The 13,947-nt window shown below is 47.1% G+C and overlaps 1 protein-coding gene across 2 annotated transcripts in view; it reads left to right on the top strand.

Moving 5' to 3' along the window:
• The window catches only part of LOC146196938 (carbonic anhydrase 7-like), a 110,640-nt gene that overhangs the window by 68,021 nt on the left and 28,672 nt on the right, over window positions 1-13,947 (top strand). For both annotated transcript variants that reach the window (XM_084598659.1, XM_084598658.1), the window contains exon 2: window positions 5,162-5,200. In XM_084598659.1, the coding sequence (XP_084454785.1) occupies window positions 5,162-5,200 (39 nt within the window). The remainder of the gene's footprint in view (window positions 1-5,161; window positions 5,201-13,947) is intronic.

The following is a 13,947-nucleotide window of genomic DNA, read 5'->3' as shown; positions in this document are numbered from 1 at the left end:
GTCGCCAAAAATAATTTCACGATGTCGCAATGTAGACGGTGGGGCGAGCGATCGCACGGCCTCTCTGGCGACCAGGAGTGAAAGAGTAACACGTGAATTTTATCATCGTGTCGCCCCGTGTTTAACGCGTCGTCGTTTGGCGGCTCGTGATTGCTTTGGCGAAGAGGAGCTTCGCTGGGTTTTCCTGCTTGGACGGCGGCCACCAGCTCGAGGCATCGTTTAAAATTCTAGTGCGGGTCAGAAAGGCGATTAGCTTCCACTGCGCTCTGTGCATTCAGGCCGCGATTAAAAGCATGTGCGATCGAACTGCCGCATTGAGCTGTCGGGTGTACGCGGCTGCACATCGGGCTTATTGCGGAGTGCTTGATAGTGTGGATAAATTGGCGACCCTCTGACAATATGTTGACGTTCGCTTTGATGCACGCGAAAATTGACATCGTTCTCCTGTATATTGTAAATGGGGAGCGTACGACTAACGTACGTATTTACGTGCGTTAGTCGGCTAAAGCAATAAATAATATTTCTTCAAAGAGTAAGCTTAACAGTAAGTCCTTTTACGTATGTATGTAGTCAGGTTTTCTAACTCGTAACCATAATAATATTTCATTTTGAGCGCATAACCGCGGTGGCGCAGTGGTTAGGGTGCTCGAGTGCTGTGCCCAAGGATGCGGGATCGAATCCCGGCCGCGGAGGTCGCTTTTCGATGGAAGCGAAAAGCAAGGCGCCCGTGTGCTGTGCGATGTCAGTGCACGTTAAAGAAACCCAAGTGTTTGAAATTTCCGAAGTCCTCCACTACGGCTCTCTCATAGCCTGAGTCGCTTTGGGATGTTAAACCCTACGAATCAAACCAAAGCTTATAAGCAAAGCTGAATGTAATTGATTGCTTGTAATCGATTACTTGTAAACAACTACATTTTTGTGCAATTGTGTAAGTAGTTGATTACTTTTTTTTTTCAAAGGGTAAAATTTCTGGCAAAGGAATTATTTTTTCTGTAATTGATTGTCGGTAATCAAGAACTTCTTTGTGAAAAAGGTCACGGTGGCGAAGTGTCTGTGACGATGTGGTTACGTCGAATAGTTCGGTCGCGCGATGGTGCGCATGGCTGCCTTTCGTGTTACGCTCTCCGCTAGTCTTCGTTCTTGGTGTAGTGGCCGCCATCTACAGATACTTCTTGTACAGCCGCTCCGCTCGCTGGGAACGCACCTAGCCCGTTTCCATTGAGAGGTCGTGCTCGTTGCAATCAGAGGTGTCTATATAACGAATTCGTTGCATTAAAAAAAAAAAGAAAACTTTTTTTTTTCTTCTTGGTTTTAAGCGTTCCTTGTTGGCAGTTGTGTTGGAATTACCAAAAATTACGAATCTTGAGAATACGATGTCTTAGGTGAAAACTAATGACTGCATGCGGGTACAGTGTTCTAACATCTAGCCCTTACACTGAGTGTTCAGAGTATCGGCTGATGTTTTCACCTGGAAACGTTGCAAAATCAGCGACAACTTTGAAACCCAACTCCGGACTTAAAATTAGTCAAGCGTAAAAATAATTCAAGCGGCACCAGTTTACTGATGTTTGAGCGAGTTTGTGTTAAATCAATAAAGTTTGAAGATGCGTAACGCAACAGCGATCGATCACTGCTCTGTAATTATTCAATTACTCTTCTGTGGCTGTAATAGACCACTGTAATCATTTGCATTTCTGGTGGAGTAAAGGTAATTTAATCGGTTACTTCGTAATCAGTACACGTCTGTGCATAAGTGAGCTGGTCCAAAACCGAAAATACGAATGTATATGAAGCAGGCATCACCCATATTTCGAACTTCAAAAGCACGCACCTCCCTGAGCGCATCGTAGTGACCCGCGCCAATTCTTACTGCAGGGTACATTTGTTTGCGCGGAAAACGCCGTCGCAGCTTTTCGTTTTTATTTTCGTCTCTTTCTTTCTTCTCTAACCTCAAGGTGAAGGCAAGAGATTCGCGGTCTCGCGTCCCGTATTGATTATGCATGCATAGCACGCCACGCACGTATTACCGCCTCTTCGCTCGATATCTATATTGCGCGGTATAGAGACTCTGATCTGCGGATTTACGTACGCATATACGCATATGCAGACTTCTTTAAAGTCGAGGCTGAAACATAAGCAAAAAAGGGAAAGCGTAAGTCCCTTCCCGTCTGGCACCATCCCGACGCCGGGCTACGTTATCCGACGTCCAGGGAAGGGACTGCGCGCCGAGTTTTAATCGCGTCCCGCCTAAAGGCATGCACGACTATGCGCGAGCCAGCACACGCGCGCGCGAGAAATTTGTTTTTGTTCTTCTTGACGTACAACTTTCGAAATATGCTAAAGAGATGACCGCCTAACCTTGAAGATCGCTTGGACAAAGTGTGCGCGAGGCCTGGGGTAATCGCTTTAATCCACCGAACTGCGCACCTGATCTTGCATTGCGCAAATGAACTTGCGGATCTGATCTTGCTGTTCTGTGTTTACGTTCATATTTCATTTTGTGTTTATATCCACTATCGGAAGTCTTTACATATCATTTTCCTATGTTCCCTCTATGGAAAAGCAGCGTTTAATGGTGTATTTGAAAGGGCGGAAAATATTAGCATGCACACGTATCAACGGCGGGACTCGAGAATATTTCTTTATACGGCAATAGCGACGAAAGATAGAGATTAACTATGAACCAGTTTTATTTATGAGGATGCTATCAAACGGGTGGATTTAATCGAGGATAGAACGGGTAACAGCAAGTAACGAATAATGAGTGCATGCGAAAGTCTCGTAGATAATTGATCTTTAGAAAAATAGGCTCCTTTCTTAATGGTCGTACTCATCGCTTCTCGAACGGAAGGAGTGATCCATCCATCCATCCATCCATCCATCCATCCATCCATCCATCCATCCATCCATCCATCCATCCATCCATCCATCCATCCATCCATCCATCCATCCATCCATCCATTTATCCATTCCTTCCTTCCTTCCTTCCTTCCTTCCTTCCTTCCTTCCTTCCTTCCTTCCTTCCTTCCTTCCTTCCTTCCTTCCTTCCTTCCTTCCTTCCTTCCTTCCTTCCTTCCTTCCTTCCTTCCTTCTTTCTTTCCTTCCTTCCTTCCATCCATCCATCCATCCATCCATCCATCCATCCATCCATCCATCCATCCATCCATCCATCCATCCATTTATCCATCCATCCATTTATCCATTCCATCCATCCATCCATCCATCCATCCATCCATCCATCCATCCATCCATCCATCCATCCATCCATCCATCCATCCATCCATCCATCCATCCTTCCATCCACCCATCCATCCATCCATCCATCCATCCATCCATCCATCCATTTATCCCTTCCTTCCTTCCTTCCTTCCTTCCTTCCTTCCTTCCTTCCTTCCTTCCTTCCTTCCTTCCTTCCTTTTCTCTTTCTTGCTTGCTTTTATCAGAAGTACGTCATGTGGACTGATACATTTCTATTGGCTGGCCTGATAACTGCGATTCTTATGTTCAACTTTCTATTTGTGGAACGTAGTGCCTTATTTAGCATGACATGTTAAAACATTGTAGACTCTTCCTCTTGAGCTCGTATCTACAACAATGAAATTAAATATGAATATGTGCAGGATATATGACCCCACTCACTCCCGTTCTATAAGAAGAGAGACTGGATGGTTGTATACTATAAGCATCTAAATATTCGTTCGCGAATATTGTGCTTGGGCGTGAAGGATGTGTGTTCGCATTAACAGTTGGTAGCGTGCGCCTGCCTTGTGTTCTCTCTTTGTGCTGTCATCGCGGCACACATGTTCCTTGGTGTTACCTAACGTATGCCCGCGGAATGATTTAAATATGCGCGCTAATGAGTCAACAGACTAACAGGCTTATACATTTCACTTTTCAGCGCAATAATAAAAATGTACGTTTTTGTTTTTGTTTTTTAACCCTGAGCTTCACTCTGAGCGCTTCTATGCGACTTGTCAAAGTTGTGCTTTCTATGTAGTACCAGCCGCTTCATTTAAGACGCTGCCCTTTTCTTTTCAACTTGAATTTGCATTACAAATAATTCTTTTCTTAAGGGAGCACTATACAAATAGTGACACGAAATGCTTTTGTGTCCTACTGGAACGAGGAGACCGTCAGGTCGTCCCAGTCTGAAAAGCACATCCTGGCGACGGCCGAAATCTGGAGTTCGAACTATTTCGGGATGGAGGGGGAACCACGTGCAGGCCTAAACGCTCGAATCGCTGCCCTGATAGTTGCTCGTTACAGCTCGCCGCTCCTGCAGGCGGGGCGGCCTGGCTGCACAGTGTATATATAAATGCTTCTCTGGCTGCGTTCTGGGAGGCAACGCTTATCTCGGGTTCGCTGATGGTTTATTTTGGACTCGACCGAGAGCCGGGTTTGTGGAACGTAGTACATACAGAATGCCAAGCTGGAACTGGACGTTCCCGGTTCAGTCTCTCTCGTGTATACGGCCTTGCACGCTCTGCTTACACTCGGTAGTGTAAGGAACTCGCCACGAATGACGACCGGGAAACGCACCTTCCCCTCCATCTTCGGGCACCCTGGGTAATTACCGACAAATGTGCGTTCCTGGTGGGCATCTGCGTTGTGCCAGTCGCAGTAATCTGTGTTTTAATCGCTCGTTGGTGTATTTGTTCTCTCCTCTGCTCGTTCCTCCATCCGCTCGTTCGTTTGCCCATTCGTTCTTTGATTTCTTTGTTCTTTCCTTTTTTTGTTTCGTTACTGCGACGAATACGCGCTCGCTGTCATAGAGCTCTGGCCTGCGGGCAAGGCCCAACCGTCGATTTTATTTTACCGTTTTTAACTCGAAGTATTTAGGTATTTGCCCTGGGGATCACGGTCGAGCTTCACGTTTCATTCTTGCGCATACGTGCACGCGCGCGTGCAACTTCGGATTGTGCGTGACATCATTAACAGTGAGCAAGAGCTCGGGTACTGCGCTTTCACCCCTCTGGTGCAATGGTGTTGACATATTTTGCTAAGCTGGGTGTAGGGTAGATATGCAGGAAACTGCGTATGGTGCACGAATGGCGCTCTGTCTGGCATAACTTGATCACAGTTTTCTTGCTTCCCACTGCTGATGCGTTTTCGTTTATCGGATAGAGTGATAAAAGTCATTTCTTTTTTTCTCCTTGCGCAGGTTCCTGCAACGCAAAATGGAGTTACAAAGGTGAATTTGGTGAGTGCCAGAAATCTTTTTCATCTCTATTCGTTCTTTATTAGGTACTGTAGTGGCTATAGAGTCGGCAACTGAGCCGGACACCGCGTAGCCATACCCGATGGACGCACCTTGATGGAGGCGAAATGCAGACACCTTAAGGAACCTCGGGCTGTCGAAACTAACCCGGTGACCCATTTATTACGGAAACTGTCGCGGCCGACATAACTTTGGAGCATTAAACCACACATGTTTTATTGCAATGGAGCTGACTACACATGGCGCTGACGACAATTAGAGAGGCAAACGAAGGCTTCAGGGACAAATTAGGCCGTATTCCGAGTTTGCATCGTTATCGAAAGTGTCGCTATTTCCCCGACCTCGAGTCATCTGATTCGGGGAAACGCCGGAACCGTGTGTTACCACTACGGAACCGGAAGAGGTGACAACATCATATTCCGGCGTTTCCCCCGGTCAGATGACTCGAGGTCACATGAGAAAGCGAGACTTCGATAACGACGCAAACTCGGAATACGGGCCCTGATGTTCTCGGTTAAAACTCGACTCAAAGAAGTGACGAGCAGACCAGAATTATTTTGTTATATCGGGAAGTTCGTAAAATGGAGAAATGAGTTTTTTGGTATTTCGAAACCTAAAATAACGCAGCAACACGTAACAACTGACTGCCGCGGAATTGTACTTTGCCGTTAATCCACTTCAGCGTGTACGCGAGGGTGGCTCGAATCGATTTTTCTTGAGTCCGAAAGAAGAAACAGAACGGCACATCTCAGTGTTCTGGAGATAAATGCTAATTTATTTCCAGCGAAGAAAAACCCGTGTGCACTTCTTCAGCAGTAGGCGTGCACACCTCTCATAGCCCACAACCGCTTTCAACGCGTCCGCGGTTCCCTCACGTGTCCAAAAGTGCTTCAAGAGATCGACGACGTCCATCACTTAGCGTGGAGTGGGTGGGTACAGGAGCTTCGGAGCCTTCCACGTCGTCCACGTGTTCCGACTGCTCTGGAGCACCGACGCAGGGTTGGACGACACCTTCGTCATCTAAGGCCTCCGTTGTGTTCTCGCACGCATGCGTCGGCGTAAAGAAGATATTCCAAAGTCAAGTCTGCAGCCAGCTCGTCCAGCTGGCGGAGCTGTTCCCAGGAACTGAACACGACCTCGTCGTGATTGTGTCCAGTCTGCTCAAGGCCGCGCGAAGAGCGCGTGACCATGAGATGAACTTTATCGCAATTGCAAGCGGGGACGCTGACCTCAACCCAAATGGCAGCCCATCGGAACCATTCTAACGTGTTAACTATCAGGAGCTCGGAGACCGAAGTCGGAAATAATAATTCGAGATGAAGTAAAACCTGGTGACGAGGCTCCTGTAAGGAAGTACTTGAAAAATAGGAATATATCTATAATTTCTGTAAAATACAATGGTTCAATATCAGCAGCCAGGTGTCGAAACCATGGCCCTCTGCGTGCCAGACGGGCGAGCTACACATGGGCCATATAGTGTACTTGGAAGTATAGTTATTCAGTAGGCTTGATGCAGAGTGTAGCTATAGGCTACCTAGGAGGCTATACAGCCCTGGAAGGTCGGTACGCACAGTCGGTCGGTCATGTCAATCAACCACGACAATCATTTAATCCAATCCAATTAAGTCTCTCCATCTGCCACGTGCGCCAATCACGCTACATCATGTTCAACGCGCAGGCAATGTCGTGTTGGACACAGCGATTCGTTCCACCACGGTTCACTCAAACAGTCAACAAGGGCTAAAGCGTGTGCGGACTACTTTTTTTTTTTTTTTTTTTTTTTTTGCTCGACGTCGTTGCACACGCGCTCGCACGCGAGCCCACTGCTGTCATTTCGTTTGTCCGTCCCCAAGCTGATCAAATAAATTACGATGGCTCGTCCAGCCCGTGATCACCGCGCGCACCGCAAACAGCTAGCTCTCGTAAGCCAAGTGCCCCGTGTATGGGCGGAACCGGCCGTTGGCGGTCGCTGCGCCTCTCTCGAAACGTTTTTCTTCTTCGACGACCTCGAGAGGTGCGGGATGCGGGTAGACGGATTAGGCCCTTCGTCTTCTGGGTTTCCTTTACTGCAAAACATTTGAACACTGCGCCTAAACTTGTTTGAACTGTTAGGTTAGGTCAGTTGGTTTTTACGTAAGAAGGTAACACGTCATGAGGCGTACATTCCCCGTCAAAAGTATACAACCCAATGGGCTTGCTTCAGAGTCCCGTAACATGCCTTGTTTTACATCGCCGACGACCACAATCTCTCAAAAGAGGAAGGGCCACTTGTCCTCAACCCCTAAGTTGGGGACGCTCAGATAAGCTGGGGAACTCCGCTGTCGGCGGGTCGGCTATTTCTTGCAGGCAGAATACCTAAAAAATTAGCTCGCTTCACAACTAACCCATTGGCTACAACCTCACAGCTCAAACATCAGATCACTTTGGTTCCGGGGCACTCTGGATTGGAAGGTAATGAGGTCGCGGATAGGCTAGCTCGAGGTCACACAAACCGAGCGGCCACCAATCCCGATCTCACAACCAGAATTCCTGTCCCAGCGACTTACGGCGCGCGACTTAAGTACCTACGGGAACAACGTAGGATTTATCCCCCTCCACACAAGGGTCTAAATGCACAAGAAATGCGGGAATGGAGACAGCTCCAAACCAACACATACCCCAACCTACATCAATACAACATAATGTTCCCAGAACACTACACAGACATATGCCCTTGGTGCAACGACCAGCCCATCGCCTACCACGTCACATGGGGGTGCACAGGCCCCAAACCTCCACACATAAACATGCACCATTCGGAGGCGCAGTGGGAGGCCACTCTGCAATGCTATGATCTAGAGACCCAGCGTAGGCTGGTAACTCAGGCAAGAGCGGCAGCCCAGGCCACTGGGGTCTTGAAATGAAGACTCCACTCAGTGCCCCCCCCCCCTTTTTTTTTCTCTTTTTTCTTTTTTCCTTTCTCTTTTCTTTTTCTTTTTGAAATAAACTTTTCTCTCTCTCTCTCCGCTGTATAGTTTCGAATCAAGTTCCTTGGACTGTATACTGTGGACGGGGGCTCCACAAATTGTTGAGGGATGAGCCTTAACTCTGATTACTTGAACACCTGACCCAACGTGCGCCGAAATTTCAACGCTCGGGGGGTTTTCCCATTTCACTTCAATCGAAGTACGCCTGCTCTGTGACCGCCCTGCTAAGTCTATAGTCGGACAGATTTTAATGCACGGCCCTATCGCAAGACGCGACAGAAAATCTCCTGTATATATTAGTGTACACTGCCCTATAGGTCCTGGTCTTGGCGTGACGTCAGAAAATTCTTGTCAGGGGAAAAATTATGCTAGTGTGGCAAATAGGTTTTGTGTAGTAATCAGCAGTCGCCTGTTCTTACAACCGAGCCACCTTTGCGACGACATCTGATTGCTCAATACGAAGGAGAGTTTTATTGTTAAAAAACGAAGAAAAAAAACGTGTCGGATTTTTTTAGTCGACCCGTACTTTTAAACTTAGAAATTAACTCGTTATCTATGACGTTAATGAGCAACGTATCACTAAAACTAAAATTCGATTTCTTTTTGCTTTCCAATAAACGTTGATGTCATTAATTGGTTCATCTCATCACAGTCATCATCCCCGTTATTTTTGTTTTCGCCTTTCATCATCAGAAGCCGAGAAGATATTTAAGTAACCTAAATAAGCAAACCATAATCAAATACCATGAACGCAGGCCTCTTCCAATGACCTACAATTGTACCTGTTTATCATTACAGCCCCTGCTACGTCATTATGCTAGATGTTTTCCTTAACCTCGTCACTCCCTCTTCCCCTCGGTCTTCCCTGATGGCGTTTTTATTCTTCAGTATAGCGCTATACTTCATTACTGATGGCAGTGAGTTGTAATAAAGGACCACCCTAAAAGAAAAGCCAGATTAGGTGCCAAAGTTCTCGTGCGAACGTAAATATATTATTTTTTGTGCCTTTGTGGGATTTTTGTTGCATATGCAGGTATGATATGGTAACATGCTCCTTCCAAATACTACCGAAAGCGCTATTGTCCCGCCAATAATTCCCGAGGTTACTAAGCTCAGAAATATTAGCAGAACGCTTCTTTCAATCAATATATTTTTTCCTGAAATTTTTGGCTGAAAAGGTTCTGCGCGCAGATGTCCTGCCCTTGTATGCTTCGCCTTTCTTTATTTTCAGCCAAAATACCCTCAGCATGCCAAACAAGTTCTGATGTGGAAAGAAAAGCATGGAGACATTATCTGACAGGCACTCTGTCGCGTTCTTCTTTTCTTGTGTGTGTGCGTGTTGTTTTGGCGCCTTTAACTTATAATGAATAGACACCAACTAGCCCAACAAGAAGTTCTCCTAAGCTGACATGTCAGTCGAGAGTGCAAACGCAAAGCAGTCTTTTATGTCACAGGAAATGTTGTGGTAGTCATTTGGTATGTGAACTTGTGATACCAGAAATGCTTGGTTGGTGCCAGGTTGGTGACAGCGGTTGGTTGGTGACAGCAGCTGGTGAAGTATTCCCCAGTCGTAATTTCTCACAACTCTAAAGGAATGTTTTTGTCGCGGCGAAAGCAGTGAACTAATAATCAGGACACTTTGTCATTACGCCAGGTGACATAAAACGTTTGCCGTATTATGATACCGTATTCCGTTCTGTCGTATTCACTTCTGGATGGGCTGCATTTTCGCGACTAGATCGGCAATATATCTGGACTCCCAAATAAAAATGTAACTCAGGTTTTAAAGTTACGGCGTGTTCTAGTCCCAGTGAAATTGATTGATGGATACTGAGATTCGCGGGGTCTAGTTTACAGTATTTTTTTCCTTTCTCTGATATTGATTAATTAGTAGAGACTACTTTGCTATAGTTATTTGAATATGTACTGTCGGGAGCAAAAAGTGGTGTATACCACTCCCGCTTCGATTAGGCTGCATTGCGGCGCTGCTTTCAGGAAGCGCCTACTCTCAAGAAAGGCGAGGATGTAACCACATTTATCTAGAGGCGTGTCGGAACGTGTGATGCGATCCGTGGCCCCCTGGCATGAGAAAAACGTCGGTGGATTTCGCAAGAGCAGTGAGCCACGCAATAAATACTCGTGTACACCAATTTGCTCCCGATAGCACTTGAGGAGCAAAAATATCCATTCAGAAATTAGAGAGAGAATTGAAAAACAGCTAACTGAAATGTTTCCGTCAAACTACTCATTGGCTAAGGTAGTTTTGTTTTTACCGCGCTTAAACCAAAGCTCGCGCAATAATAATAATAATAATAATAATAATAATAATAATAATAATAATAATAATAATAATAATAATAATAATAATAATAATAATAATAATAATAATAATAATAATAATAAAAATAATAATAATAATAATAATAATAATAATAATAATAATAATAATAATAATAATAATAATAATAATAATAATAATAATAATAATGTCACGTCTCGGTAGAACACCAAGGAGGACCTAGCGATAGATGGTTTGAATGGTAGACCAGAACAAGTCTTGCGTTCAAGCTTCTTTCACTTCCAGGCTCGCGCTTGTCGTCCCAGATGCCATCTTTTGCGTCGTCTTCTACATGCGTCATTTGCCCCCCTCCTCAGGAAGCATCGTCTCGATGAGGTCAGTCCGAGTTGTACGGCTTCATACGCACAACGTGGACGACGTCTGCTTGTTGCTGGCGTCGCTTTGATGTCGACACTTTGTCTGGCACCACCTCATAAGTGACGTCGGTTAAACGTCGCTGGACAACATAGGGCCCGAAGTATCGCCGCAATAATTTTTCGGAGAGTCCACGGCGGCGAATAGGAGTCCAGACCCACACTTTGTCGCCAGGTTTGTACATGACATGTCGGTGTCTCTGATTGTAGCGTCGTGCATCATGCTCTTGCTGATTTTTGATTCGCACACGCGCTAGTTGTCGAGCTTCCTCTGCACGTTGAGCGAATTCCTCGGCGTCCTGATTAAGATCATCGGTGTCAGCATTTGGGAGCAACATTGCATCCAGCATAGTTGTTACTGGTCGCCCGTGAAGGAGGCTGAATGGTGTCATACGAGTGGTGTCTTGGCGCGCCGTATTGTAGGCGAACGTGACGTAGGGAAGAATTTCGTCCCAATTCTTGTGGTTCACGTCGACGTACATGCAAAGCATGTCTGCGATGGTCTTATTGAGACGTTCCGTCAACCCATTGGTTTGGGGGTGATAGGCTGTAGTTTTACGATGACTGGTGCCACTGAGGCGGAGAACGGTCTCCAAAAGTTCGGCCGTAAATGCAGTTCCTCGGTCTGTTATAATGAGTGCCGGGGCGCCATGCCTCAGGACAATGTTCTCAACGAAGAACCGAGCTGCTTCAGCGGCGGTACCCCTTGGCAGAGCCTTGGTCTCCGCGTAGCGGGTTAGATAATCGGTGGCGACAATTATCCATTTATTCCCGGCTGTGGACGTCGGAAATGGTCCCAGGAGGTCCATGCCGATTTGTTTAAAAGGTGTCGTTGGCACTTGAAGAGGGTGGAGTAGGCCAGCTGGTTTTACAGGAGGTGATTTACGGCGCTGGCAGTCTATGCACGTACGTACATAGTGTTTCACTGTCGCCGGCAGTTTCGGCCAGTAGTATCCATGCTGTACTCTAGCCAAAGTGCGGGTGTAGCCCAGGTGACCGGCGGTTGGCTCGTCGTGACACGCTTGCAAAACTTCACTGCGGAGAGCTGATGGGACGACGAGTAAATGACTGTTTCCCCCAGGGCGGAAGTTCTTCTTGTAAAGTACGTTGTTGCGAATAAAGAACGAAGGCATTACTCGGGCGAAAGTCTTAGGCACAACCGTAGTTCGCTTTTCCAAGAAATCAATAAGAGGGAGCAATTGCTGGTCCTCCCGTTGCTGTTGGGAAAGCGTTGCGTCATCTATGACACCTAAAAACGCAGTGCCTTCATCGGTCATAGTGGAAGGCTCGACCGGCGCTCGTGAAAGGCAATCAGCATCCGTGTGCTTCCTTCCAGATTTGTAAATAATGGCCATGTCAAATTCTTGTAATCGAAGGCTCCAACGCGCGAGTCTCCCTGAAGGGTCCTTTAGGTTCGTCAGCCAACAGAGAGAGTGATGGTCGCTAACGACTTCAAAGGGGCGAGCGTACAAATAAGGGCGGAACTTCATAACCGCCCATACCACTGCAAGGCATTCTTTTTCGGTTGTCGAGTAGTTCCCTTCCGCTTTAGATAGGGTCCTGCTGGCGTAAGCAATTACTTTTTCCACACCATCCTGGCGCTGCACCAGCACAGCACCTAAGCCCACGTTGCTGGCATCCGTATGAAGCAGTGTAGGGGCGTCGTCATCAAAGTGTGCCAGAACAGGCGGTGTCTGTAAACGCCTCCGCAGCTCATTAAAAGCTTGTTGCTGTTCTTCACCCCAGCTAAAGACAGCGTTGTCACGCGTCAACGAAGTTAATGGCCAGGCAATTCGTGAGAAGCCAGCAATAAACCGACGATAATAGGCGCAAAGACCCAGGAAGCGCCGTAATGTCTTTTTGTCCGTAGGTGTTGGGAACTTGGCGACTGCGGATAGCTTTTCAGGATCAGGCCTCACACCTTCTTGGCTGACGACGTGGCCTAAGAACTGCAGCTCCTCGTAACCGAAGTGGCACTTCTCGGGCTTTAGGGTGAGGCCTGCAGATCGTATGGCCTGAAACACAGCTAGCAAACGGCGTAGATGCTCTTCAAATGTGGCCGAAAACACAATCACGTCGTCAAGATACACCAGGCATGTTTGCCACTTAAGTCCCGAGAGCACAGTGTCCATCAGCCTCTGAAATGTTGCTGGTGCAGAGCACAAACCGAACGGAAGCACCTTGAACTCATACAATCCGTCGGGAGTGACGAATGCTGTCTTCTCCCGATCCCTCTCATCTACTTCTATCTGCCAATATCCACTTTTCAAGTCCATTGATGAGAAGTAACGTGCATTTCGTAGGCGATCAAGGGAATCGTCGATGCGAGGAAGAGGGTACACGTCTTTTTTAGTCACTTGGTTGAGTTTGCGGTAGTCTATGCAAAATCGTAAGCTGCCGTCCTTCTTTTTAACAAGCACCACGGGGGAAGCCCAGGGGCTCTGTGACGGCTGGATAACGTCGTCTCTAAGCATTTCGGCCACCTGGCGCTGAATGGCTTCGCGTTCTTTCGGAGCCACACGGTAAGGATTTTGTCGAATTGGGCGAATCGAGTCATCCGTAATGATTCGATGTTTTGTCAAGGGCGTTTGGCCGACCCGTGATTCGGAAGCAAAGCAGTCTCGAAATTGATCTATGAGATCCAAAAGGCGGTCCCGTTCTGAAGAAGACAAATTTGGACTCACATCGACGATGGTTACGGGCGTCTTGCACATTGGCTCTTCCTGTTGCAGTGAGAAGCAGTGCTGCGCATTTAGGATGCTGTCGAAAAAGGCCACAGTTGTGCCTTTCGGAATTTGCTGACGCTCGTCGCTGAAGTTTGTCAGCAGCACTTCGGTCTGTCCATCGGTCAAGTTGACTAGCCCCCGAGCTATAGAAACACCTCGGCTTAGTACCAGGGTGACTGCCCTTTCGGCGATTCCATCGCCGGTGTGCGCCACGTCGCACTTCACTTGAACAAGAGAGCATGATCGCGGAGGTAATGTCACCGTCTCCTTGGCGACGCGTAAGGGCATCAGTGGTACTTCCGCATAACCAAGGTCTCCATGATTC

The sequence above is a fragment of the Amblyomma maculatum genome, chromosome 3, assembly GCF_055883805.1.
Source record: "Amblyomma maculatum isolate TAMU_Amacu chromosome 3, ASM5588380v1, whole genome shotgun sequence".
Classification (NCBI taxonomy): domain Eukaryota; kingdom Metazoa; phylum Arthropoda; class Arachnida; order Ixodida; family Ixodidae; genus Amblyomma; species Amblyomma maculatum.
This window is presented reverse-complemented; position numbering and strand designations above follow the sequence as displayed.